This window comes from Mustela putorius, unplaced genomic scaffold (genome assembly GCF_011764305.1).
Source record: "Mustela putorius furo isolate JIRA1106 unplaced genomic scaffold, ASM1176430v1.1 tig00003976_pilon_pilon_pilon, whole genome shotgun sequence".
NCBI classification, from domain to species: domain Eukaryota; kingdom Metazoa; phylum Chordata; class Mammalia; order Carnivora; family Mustelidae; genus Mustela; species Mustela putorius.
In genome coordinates, this window is record NW_025422118.1 from 1397933 (window position 1) to 1410090 (window position 12158).

General features: G+C 36.5%; 1 protein-coding gene across 3 annotated transcripts in view; it reads left to right on the forward strand.

Annotated features, from left to right (window-relative positions):
- KAT6A (lysine acetyltransferase 6A) overlaps nt 1-12158 on the forward strand; it is a 109910-nt gene that overhangs the window by 47508 nt on the left and 50244 nt on the right. For all 3 annotated transcript variants that reach the window (XM_045070982.1, XM_045070984.1, XM_045070983.1), the window contains 3 exons: nt 6695-6803; nt 10495-10610; nt 11398-11479. In XM_045070982.1, the coding sequence (XP_044926917.1) occupies nt 6695-6803; nt 10495-10610; nt 11398-11479 (307 nt within the window). The remainder of the gene's footprint in view (nt 1-6694; nt 6804-10494; nt 10611-11397; nt 11480-12158) is intronic.

The window sequence follows — 12158 nt, forward strand, 5'->3', positions numbered from 1 at the left end:
GGAATATATAGGGACAGTTTTGCTAAGGATTTCTTAAGTACGATTTTAAATAACATTTTCTGCCATTGGGAACTTTATTTTAGTTCCAGGTGATAAGGATGCGTATTTGAAAACCGATTACTACATAGTTTTAATTTTTGAAGACTGCATTTCCTATGCTGGAGAATAACAATAATTTGTTTTTCAGACTTTCTCTTTTCTTCATTTTGTATGTTGGCTTCCTTAAGTGTGATCTGATCTATCCCTGAAAGTAGCAGTAGATTAAGCAAGCACTTGCTGTTACTAATGTATGTTATTTATGGTAACTGAGTTTGAATTGTAATACAGTCCTGTTCTGCCCTTTTGTAGCAGCAGCAGCAGCAGCTGCTAGATACTAGGTTTTGTTTTTTTGTTTTTTAAGATTTTATTTACTTGACAGAGCAAAGCAAAGGGAATGTCAGGGAGAGGGAGAAGCCAGCTCCCACCCAGCAAGAGGGCTCATCCCAGAACCCCAAGGTCATGACCTGAGCTGAAGGCAGATGCTTAATTGACTGAGCCACCACTGAGGCCCTGCCTTTTAGTTTCTTACTATAATGTAGGCTTCTCCATCTCCACCACAACTGCAGGTTACATAGGATTCTTTATCTGAACATAACTTATTCCTTTTTTTTTTTTTAAGATTGATTTATTTATTTGAGGGGCAGAGGGAGAGAGAATTTTTTTTTAAAGATTTTTATTTATTCATTTGACAGAGATCACAAGTAGACAGAGAGGCTGGCAGTGGGGTGGTGGAGAGAGCAGGCTCCCCTCTGAGCAGAGAGCCCGGGGCTCAATCCCAGGACCCTGAGATCATGACCTGAGCTGAAGACAGAGGCTTTAACCTGCTGAGCCACCCAGGTGCGCGCCCACCGCCCCCTTTTTTAGAGATTAGGAGAGAGAATCTTAAGCAGACTCCCCACTGAGTTTGGAGCCCAGTATCAGGCTCTGTCGCATGAGTCTGAGATCATGACCAGACACTTAACTGACTGAGCCATCAAGGCACCACCCCAACTTGTTCCTTTTTAGCCAGACTGCTAAAGTAATATAATGTACTAAATGTGTGTGAAAGTGGTACCGCTAGTTTAGCACTAGTACATCATTATGTGGAATTATATCCGTATCCTACTAGTAGAGCTGCTTTTCCATTTTCATACCTATTTTAAAAAGAGGGTGAGGTGGGGAGAGACCAAAGAAGAGTGAAAACATTCCTTGGTCTTCACTGCCTCTAAGATGATTTTTCTTCCTTTACTGAATAAATTCTTCAGATTTGAAGAATACTAATACTAATACTAATACCATGATCTCTGCTTTTTTTAAAGTATGTGCTGGGTTTCTGTCATTTACCAGTGTTTTCTCTAAAACTTCAGAAAAATTTTTGTTAAGCTTTCCTATTTTGGGGCACAGTCATCATTTTTACTGACTTGAACACATTTATATGATTTTTCTAAAATCATGCTCTCCCAAGTTCTTGGCTGCTTAATTTATTATCTTTAATTTTACTTTTCTCTGTAGTCAGAGTGTAAAGTCTATGAAAGTTGGGGCTTTAGCTGCCTTTTTCATGACTCTTCCCTCAAACTTCTATAGTAGTGCTAACTAAATATTAAAGAATTCATGCACATTTACGATTTGAAGTTTCCTTTGTTAGCTAAGACTTTATACTTTGGAAATCACAAATTCTAAAGTTTCACTGTGGACTCCAGTCTTCAGTCCTTTTACTTCCTACTGGACCTTTATTTTCAGTTTATCAGGATTCCCTTGGTACCTTAACTTCAGATGCTTTTTGTAAGACCCCTTCTACTTATGATGTCCAGTCTCAACTTTGTGGCCCACCATTTTAGTTGATCTTTCTGGAACAGTGCAGCACTCTGACCTCTGTAGTAGGCTCCCCAAAACTTAACTAAACAGCCTACTGTTCATCTGAAGCCTTACCCATAACATAAACATAATTAATACATATTTTGTATGTTATAGTATTAATATACTTTATTCTTATAATTAAGTATGCTAGAGAAACAGAAATCTTACTAAGAAAATCATAGAGAAGATAAAATACACTTGCAGTAGTATACTGTAAAAAATCTATAAGTGGACCTGGGTAGTTTAAACTGATGTTGTTCAAAGGTTGACTGTTTGCATTTGCATTCTAGTGGACTTCACTCTTGGGTTTGTCTCCTCAATGTACAGCTCTCTGATTTTGTCAGTCCAAGGCTTCAGAGATGCTAAGGAAAGTTGTATAACCATTTTGGTTGGAAAAACTACAAATAGAACTCTCCAATATTAGCCATATGGTTAAGGCTGATTGACAGTTTTATTTTCCATCACTAATTGATTCTCTTTCACTTCCACACAGAGACGTCCAGATTTTTTTTGCTCTCTGTAAATACCCAAACCCATACCTATCTACTTCAGTTTAAGCAAGTAATACTGTCTTCTGTTTTAGTGAAGAGATGGAGGCCTTGACAAGTGCATTGACTTTTCTCTCTTCTGTTTTGAATTTATTCTCTGTTAATACACATTTTTTCTGATTGTTTCTTACCTGAAAAATGCGTATCCACCTTCCATTATGATAGGGGGTGTTTTTTGTTATCTTTGTTCTTGGACCCAGTCTATCTCACCTGTCAGTTTTCTCAGTCAGCACTTTTTTGTGCTGTATATATCCAATTCCTGCCCCCCTTTTGGCAGGTGATTTTTATTTCCTATTTTCCAGAAATAATAAGGCTGTCAGAAATAAGCACCCTCAACATTTCCCTTTCCCTTTCCCTTTTCTCTCCTACAAAAAAAAAAAAAAGGCATCTACATCATCCTATACTATAAAGTCCCTTTATCTTTGCTTTAAAATGCATCCTTTTTTCTAAAACCAGTGTTACCCAGTAGAACTTTCTATAATGATGTTATTGTTCTATATTTGTGTTGTCCAGTACCATAATCACTAGCCACATGTGAATGTTGAGTACTTGAAAGGTAGCTAGTGCGACGGAGGAATTACATCTGTTTTTTTTTTTTTTTTTCCAAGTTTAAATAGCCATGTGTTTTAGTGGTCACCATATTGAGCAGTGCAGCTTTAAACCTTATTATATAATATGTTCCTGTTATTTCTTTTTTCTTGAATCTCTTTGACCATGTCTGTCTTCTCTTCCACATTTAAATAGGTTTAGTCTTTCTCATCTTAAATACCTAGAACACATCAAAACCCATTGCCATTTTTTAAAGCTATCTTCTGTCTGCTCTCTTTCCTTTCATGGCAGTTTGTTGGTTCCTGTGAGTTTAGTTCTTACCCTGTCATTGAAAAAGGCGCACTGTTAGTGACATTTCCAGTTGTTGCTTAGTTGTACAATCCAGTAGATATTTTATTTTCCCAACATTGATTGTTGGTTGCTCTCTGTGTCTCGTAATTTTTGTGTCATCACTTCCTCTTGGTTCTGTTTTCCCTCAGAACCTTTGGTTCAGGTTAATATCTTGTCTTCACTAGTTGTTTCTTGTCCCTTCCCCTTCACCCCCGATGCTTCTAAATGTTGATATTCTTCTATCTTAGATTTTATCTCACTTCTTCACTCTCCTCCCCTTGTTCTCTGTCCGTTACTACAGCTTCACTCCTGCTTCTCACTGGGTGCTGTCAGCATGTTGCTGTCTTTTAAATCTCTCCAGCCTGTTCTTTCTTCTAAGTTCCAAACTGCAATGTCCAAGTCACTGTTGGTATTTCTTTCAGAATATTCCAGAGGTAACATTGTCCTCCTCTATAGATGTTCATTAGTTTATGTTTGACAACTCTAATTAAAACAAGCATACAGAAAAGTGCACAGATTTTAAGTATGTACCTTAAATATTATTAACTTCCTTGAAAACACCATGCAGGTCAATAAAAAGAACATTACCAGCACCTCAGAAGTCCCTTTCCAATTCACTACCTCTTCCTTTCTCTCTAAAGATAACTGCTGTCTCAACTTGCGGTAATGTAGAACTGTTTTTGAACTTTACATAAGTAAGATGATATACTATGTATTCTTCCATATCTGTTCTCTCATTCAGTATTTTTGTGATAGTAATACAAGTTGTTGACTGTAATTTGTTTATATTCATTACAGTTCAATATTCTACTGTATGGATATAACACAATTTATCTGTGCACCCATTGCTGGTTATTTGGGTAATTTTTGTTTGAGTAAATTTTATGAATAATGCTGTTCTGATCATGTTTGTGTATGTTTTATTGTATATATGTGTGTGTACTTCATTTGATGGATATATAGCAAGGAGTGAAGTGCTGGGTCATATGATATGCCTGTGTTTAATTTTAGTAGTTTTCAGATTAGTTTTGTCAATTTATATTCTTGTCAGCAGTGTAAGAGTTCTGTTGTTCTACTTTCTTAACAGCATTACTATTGCCAGGCTTTATAGAATTCTAGCCGTTCTTGGAGATCTGCTTCCTTGATGGTTAATGAGGTTGAGCATCGTTTCTTATGTTCATTGGCCATTTATATATTATTCACGTATTTGCTGTTTTGAAGTGCCTTTTGAAGTTTTTTTGCCTACCTTTTTATTGAATTGTCTGTCTTCTCCATACTGATATGTAAGAGTTCAGTGTATATTCTGGATATAAGCCATTTGTTAGTTAAATATGCTGTTAATAGCTTCCATTTAGTGGCTTGCCTGTTCACCGAGAGAGCTTGCTTATTTGCAGTTTCTACTTCTCAATGAAGTCTTTCCTGACTTTACTCCCCTGTTCTTTTTCATATCCCCCCCCCCAATTTTATTTAAATTCTAGTTGGGAAATGATGTGGCAGTCTTTACCAGAATCACAATTATTAAGTCAACTTCCAGCGGTTCATCTCTCATTTAATCTCTTGGCTGAGGAATACTGTTGATTTGCTTGTGTTGGACATTATTGATATACCATCCAACTCTCTCAGTAATCCATTTTCCTTCCTAGGCAGTTTCCTCTAACAGCCACTTCAATATTTGTATTCTGACCTTAGGTCTCTTCTTTCTACCTGTTCTCCATGGGAGAACTCATCAACTTTGAAGGTCTTAGCCATTTTGTAGGTATATGATTTCTAGATTTTCATTTCCAGACTAACCTTTCTCTTGAACTTCAGATCCCTGTATTGTAAAGTTGATGGACATTGCTACATGGATGCTCCATAGGTATTTTAAGCTCACTAAGTCCCAAACTGAGCTCATTCCATTCCTCCCAAGCTGGAATTCTGTATTTTGTTTGAACACCCCATCAGTGGGTCTCCCTGTTTAAATACCTCCAGAAGAACTTAAGTCTGGGAAACCTTCTCCTGACACACTTTTCTCCTGCTCGATTCCCTCCCTCTCTTGTTTCTTGTTGTAACCCTTCCATCATGGTAGTGATGGACATTTTATCTGTGTTCTCCAGTGGAGTAAAAAAATCTTGAGGACTTTATATCTCTGTCCCACATAAATGGTTGAGATTTGACTGAGAGTGCCTCCAACTAAACACACCTAACATCAAACTTCATATTTCTTTGTTTTTCTCCTGCTTTTCTTCTTGCAGATAACTTAACGGTTCACACCATCTTTTCATTAAGTCAGTCATATATAGTTAACTCATTTTCTTCTCTGTCATCTTCCATAGGTAGTTGGTCTCTAAGTCCATAGCTATTTTTTTCTGTTCCTGGTTTGTTTTTTCTTTCATAATCTTTGGTTCAGGTTAATATCGTGTCTTCACCAGACTATTGTAGTCATTGTTTAAATGTTCTACGTGTCTTTAGGTTTCCCCCCATTTTTCTTTGATATTGCTACTGAATTTTTTTTTTTTCAAATACAGGTGATCATCTTTTGATTCAATAGCCTTCTATTGTTCTCTTCCTGTGGGATAAAGTCCAGCTTCTTTGTAAGACATTCAGAGGCAATCTTCACAATCTGATGTATCTGCACCCCCATAGTTATCACAGAAACCAGATCCTTTAAGCACTGGCTTTAGCAGACTGCACACCTAAGTTCGTCTTGTTTATTCTACATATACTGCCTTTCTCTTCATCCTGTGTGCTGTAGAGGAACATAGAAACCTAGGTTTCAACCCAGTTTTAACAGTTATTATCAGTTGTGCGTGGACAAACCTCTTAAGATCCCATAGCATAGTACTAGTACTTAATACGTGTTATCTTCTTCTTTCAACCCTTCTCCAAACCACAACTGACATTTCTTTCTCATTTTTGTACAGAGCATTTCCTGTTTGCCTCTTTAGCACCTAACGTCCATCACTTTATGTGGTGCTTATTTATGCACATTCGTCACTTCTCCTTTGTGACATCACGTTTTAAGGACTGAGACTGTGATTTCTTATGCTTAATTCAGTTGAAATTTTTAACCCTAGATGAAGGATTTGCTTTGTTTAATACATACTGTGTCATTTAGTTTCTAAGTGACCAATATAGTTGAGATAATGATTTTTTTGGACCAAAGTTGTCACTACAAGGACTGGTTGTAAAGGTCCAGCCAAAGCAGGCTCTGTAGAAACTCGCTTACTAAAGAAAAACAAAAAGCAAAACAAAAAACTCCCTTACTTAGTTGGAGATTTAGGAGCATGGTAACAGTTGTCTTAAGGTTATGTATAAACTCTCATAGGAATTTAAAACTGTAATTTTAATGTCTTTGTATTAATACTAAAAGAAAGTACTCGTACCTGAGTGAACTGTTTTTATCTTTATAGCCTGTTGCTGAACCAATCCCCATCTGTAGTTTCTGTCTTGGTACAAAAGAACAAAACCGAGAAAAGAAGCCGGAGGAACTCATCTCCTGTGCTGACTGTGGCAACAGTGGTATGTAATCCCCTGGATTCCTTCTGAACATGTATGGTCGGTCAAGAGGGAGGTGTATTTAACTGAGATGGTATCCTTGAGCCTTATAAAACTAATACTTTAATTTGATTCTGGTTTAAGGTAACTGAGATGAGCTTCTAGACAAGGGAGGGATTTAAATGTAATAGTTGAAATGTTTTATTCAGTTAATTTAAATCAGGGCTTAGTCTTTTTGTTTGTTTTTTATAAAACTCTTTCCATAGATTATTTTTTCCTGTTGATCTTTATATTTGACTGTCAAACATCTGTTCAAATCACAGCAATCAGTTTGAAATTATTGCCGGTTTCTTTAATAATCACTACTTATTTTTCTTGATTTATGCATCAGGCTTTATGAATAGAGCCAGGATGATAAGGATTTGTTTTTCTTGATAGAAACTTACATATTCACACTGGGAAATGGAATGTTGACACTGCAATTTAGTGAGCTCTGTGAAATCCTGGGCTCTAAAAACAGTTTTGCAAAGACTCTCCTGGTTTGTTAATTCCAGAGATATTCTTGGTCTGCAATTTCAGAACTTACAAGTTTTTTTAGGAAGGCCATATTAGTAAACCAACATTATACATTATCTTTGATCATTGGCTTAATTTTCAGCAGTGTTTTATACTGTAACAGTCATGATTTAGTTGAGAAACCAGAAACCACTCTAGATAATTCAAGAGGAAGGAAATTTAATACCAGGACCAGATGTTTGTGAAATTATTAGAAGGGTTGAAGAGGAAAGCTCTAAGCTGGGATTTAAGGACTGATTCTGGAGTATCACAGAACTGATCCACCAGGAGAGTCACTTACATCTGCCTCCATTTGGAAGAGGTGGAAGCAGGAGGCTGCTGGAGGACTTTAGCTGAATTTGGATATTGAAAGGCTGAATTTGGCCAACATCACAATTACCTCTGGATAGCCATAAAGGTGAAGAGTGGATGGGTATTGGCATTTTCATGACTTTATCGTTAGAAAACAGTACCAAGAGAAAAGTGGTCTTTGTTTCACTTCTCCTTTTCAAAAAATCACTCAGTACATATAGCTGGTAGAATTTAATTCATATCTAGAGCCTAGCTGCAAAGGAATCTAGGAAGTATACAGCTTTCAGGTTTTTGGTTTTTATTTACAGAAGGTTTTTGAAGGCAGCAGCAAGATATCTTGAGTGGTAGGTGACCATATCCAGCATAATATCACAAACCAAAATGAACTCCTGGGTGGATTTTACAGTTAAATATAAACCATAAAATCATAAAATATTGGACAAAAATATAGTGACATATCCTACATTGCAGTGATTTCCAAACTATTTTCGTAGAAGAACCCTTAAAAAATGATGTGGGACCCCAAGTATATGAAACAGATAAAAATAGGTCTGCTCCTGGTGAGGTGGGAATAAAATGGGGTGAGGGGGCGAGAGAGTTGGGAGATAGCCCTGCCTTGTAAATCATGTTATATTTGAGGTGGTCTCTGAGTTCTTTGCAATTTGAAAACAATAGAGGAAACTTTTGAAGAACTGTAGAATGAATAACCATTGGTTATCTGTTGCTTTAGAAATAAACAACTCCAAAATGTAGCAGCTAAAAAAGCAACATTTTAAAATTCATGTTCCTGTTGATCATGAATTTGGAAGTGGCTTACCTGAGTGGTTTTGACTTAGTGATCCTTAGTGAGGTTGCAGTCAAGATTTTAACTGGCCCTCAGTTATCTGAAGGTTTCCATTCCATGATGACTGACTTACCTGGCTGGCAACTTCATGCTGCCTGTTGACAGGGAGCCTTAGTTCTTTGCCAGGCGGACTTCTTCATAGGGCTGCATGTGTACCCACGGCATGACAGCTGGATTCCCCTAAGCAGGAATCTGAGAGAGAGAGAGAGCAAGGTGGTACCTATAATATCTTTTATTACCTAGCCTTAGACTGTCATTACAGCACACAGATCAGCCCTATTTAGTGTGGGAGGGAACTGTACAAGGTGTCAATTGGTATTCTTTCAGGAGGCAAGAATGTTTGGAGGGCAGCGGGACCTGGCTATTACAGTAGCCACGGAAGAAGACTATGGATAGAGTCAAATATATGACAGTTGGTAACTTCCCAGACTGAGAACTAAAATACCCCAAATTTTAAAAAAAATTAAAAAATTGGGGAAAATAATTGCATTAACTATGGTAAAGGGGCAAATGATATAAAGTGTGAAGAGCATGTTTACATTTCCAGCACAAAGTCCAAAGGGCAGAGCCTACGAACAAGTAGTTTATATGAGAGAGTTAATTGTTGAACATACTAAGAAAACATTTTACCCAAGTAATAATAAGCATGCATACCAGTGCAGCATTGTAGTATCATTTTATAGCTTTGATAATAATAAAATTTGAACAGTAAGAGAACCCAGATCTAGAGCTGATGAAATTGTGATAAAACATTTGTACTTTGCTGGTAGCACTAGATATTTTATCAGAGGATTTGGAAACATGTTTGGCAGTACATATCTGCTTCTCAAGCCACAGAAATGTTTTTTTCATCTTACCAACCCCACTTTCAGGAATTTATTTTAAGGAATTAATCTAAAAGAAAGAAATTCACTGTAGTCTTCTATTACGAGTAATAGTTTAAATAGTTAACAATAGGGAAATGGCCATGTAGGTTACAGGGTATCAACTCAATGGAATTACTCAGTTTAAGGAATATATATACAATGTTTACTTGACTAAACGGATGAAGAAAAGCAAAACAAAACTGTGCATACCTTATAATTAAAGCTGCGCAAGGGATTTTAGCAAGTCCATAAAGGAAAAGTAGAACAGGAAATGGCTAATCTAGGAAGAAGAGATTATGAATGAGATTTTTACGCTTTCTCATTTTCCTTTAATGTCAGTGATGTTTTGATAATAAACTTCATAGCATCTCATAGAAGAGAAGCTTACTTAGGAATAGAAAAGAAGGAAGAGAAAATAATTTAACTAGCCCTTTCTCTCACCAAAGAAAAATAAACGTAACCAACTTTTAGAGGAAAGGGACAAATCTTTTCAGAGTGAGGGCAGATTTTCCTTCTTAAAATTCTGATAATTAAATGGATACTAACTTTTAGAAGAGGAAACTTTTTTTTCCTGTTACTGTTAATTCTGATCACAATAGAAATATTGCTTAGGTTTTAGTTTTTAGCCAAAGTAAACTCACTTTTAATGATCAGATTTAGCAAAAATATATTTTGATTATAAATATAATGTTATTTTAAAAATTGAGAGTACAGAAAGGATTGAAGTGAAAGGCAAAATCTCCTTCAAAATGTTTATAACTTCATATCCTAGGATATTACAGTTGCAAACAGGTTTTGTGTTTCCTTTCAGAAATGGCCTAGGCATACTATGTTACGTATTGGTATACATATAAGCATGTGTACTCAAATAATGCTTTAATGCAGGCTTAATGAATGCTAGGAGTTTGTCAGGTTTTCTATAATCACATTGGGGTGGCGGTGGTTTACTGAGTACTGTTTAGCATCAGTAAAACTGAATAGGAGTGCCAGGTCTTGATGAGACATGTCTGACAAGCTTCCAAGAGCATCTTTTTTTTGATACATATTTTGATTTAAGGTAATTGCCTTTCTGTACATCATTTCTTTAATACAGAATGGTCATTGATTATTTCATTTGAGAATTTTCCCCTCTTACTAGGTCATCCATCCTGTTTAAAGTTTTCCCCTGAACTAACGGTTAGAGTGAAGGCCTTACGGTGGCAGTGCATTGAGTGTAAAACGTGCAGCTCCTGTCGAGATCAAGGCAAAAATGCAGTGAGTATCTTTGCCTTACAACGTGAATATTTCACTTAGAAGTCGAATGTACAACTGGTGTTTTCCTCTAGGTATTGTTGGCTATTTTTCGGTCACCTGGTCCCGCAGAATTTGAAACAGGAGTCTCATTAACTTACACATCATTAGTTTAGAATACGTACTCTTTGAGACTTGGATTCTTTCTAGGTGATTTCTAAAGCACCTTAATTGTATGTTTGCAGAAATACTCCTTTTTAAAAAAAAAATTTTATTTGACAGAGAGACAGTGAGAGAGGAACACAAGCAGGGGGAGTGGGAGAGGGAGAAGCAGGCTTCTGAGCAGGGAGCCTGATTCCATGCCAGACTCAATCCCAGGACCCTGGGATTATGACCTGAGTGGAAGCCAAACTCTTAGTGACTAAGCCACCCAGGCGTCCCTAAAGAAATACTCCTGCGATTTGTTTGAGTAGTGTGGAGTCACTCACTTAGCAGTGGTCAGTTAGTATATTAACTACAAATCATCCTTTTCTCTTTTCCATTAGAAAACTAAAGTTAGCTTATATCTGGTTACTGGATAAACTTGAAAGTTATGAAACTGTAGTTCTTTATTAAAGGTTGGTTGAAGCAAAACTTGTGGTAACTCAGACTTGTCCATTTACTCAGTTGATACAAATTAAGGAAACTTTTACTATTACAGTAGTTCATCTCCTTTATGAGATCATTGAGGCTTTCTAGGTTTTATGAAGTTATGATCCTCACATGCTTTTGTTTCATAAGTTTAAGCAAAACTGTCCTATCAATTTTTTAGGATAACATGCTCTTTTGTGATTCCTGTGACCGGGGTTTTCACATGGAGTGTTGTGATCCACCACTCACCCGGATGCCAAAAGGTGAGAAATACTTTCTGAAATCAGACTCGCAATATAAAGGGCATGTTAGTGAAAGCACCTTTTACCTACTTTGATAGATGAAAGAATGATTTTTCATCTTTCTGTTTGGGATTGTTTAAGCAGGAAGAGTGCTGTCACCTTAAAGGTGGGATAGTCTGTTGAGACATCCTAAAGGTGGCACAGTCTGTTGAGATATCCTAACATACTTATGTGTATGGATTTATTATTTTCCTCTATTTCTCTATTTTCAGTTTTTAAGTACCTATGGAGAGCAAAGTAGTTCATTTATTAATATTTGCCAGTCTTATAGCTAGAGGACAAAGTACTTGCCTTTTGTAATATTTTGAAATACCTCTTTCTGTAAAGGAAGAAATGAAGTTGTACTAGATCGTGTTGATTATATCAGTGTCAATTATTACACTGTTCATCACCTTTGAAAGGCCTAGAGTTGTTAGTCTCCGGTTTAGTCAAAACTCAAAAAAATGTTTTAATAAAATAATTTGTAGACAAATAATATTTGTGACCTAACTCATAAAAGTAGAGCTTAATGTTATCCTGTTTTTTTGACTCCTGCTCCTTGAAAGTTATATTTGGTTGGAATACAACTGCCTGTCGGTTGAGCTTCCGTCTTACTATATGCTTAGATTTTCTCTAAAAAAAAAAAAAAAGTTCAGGTGGA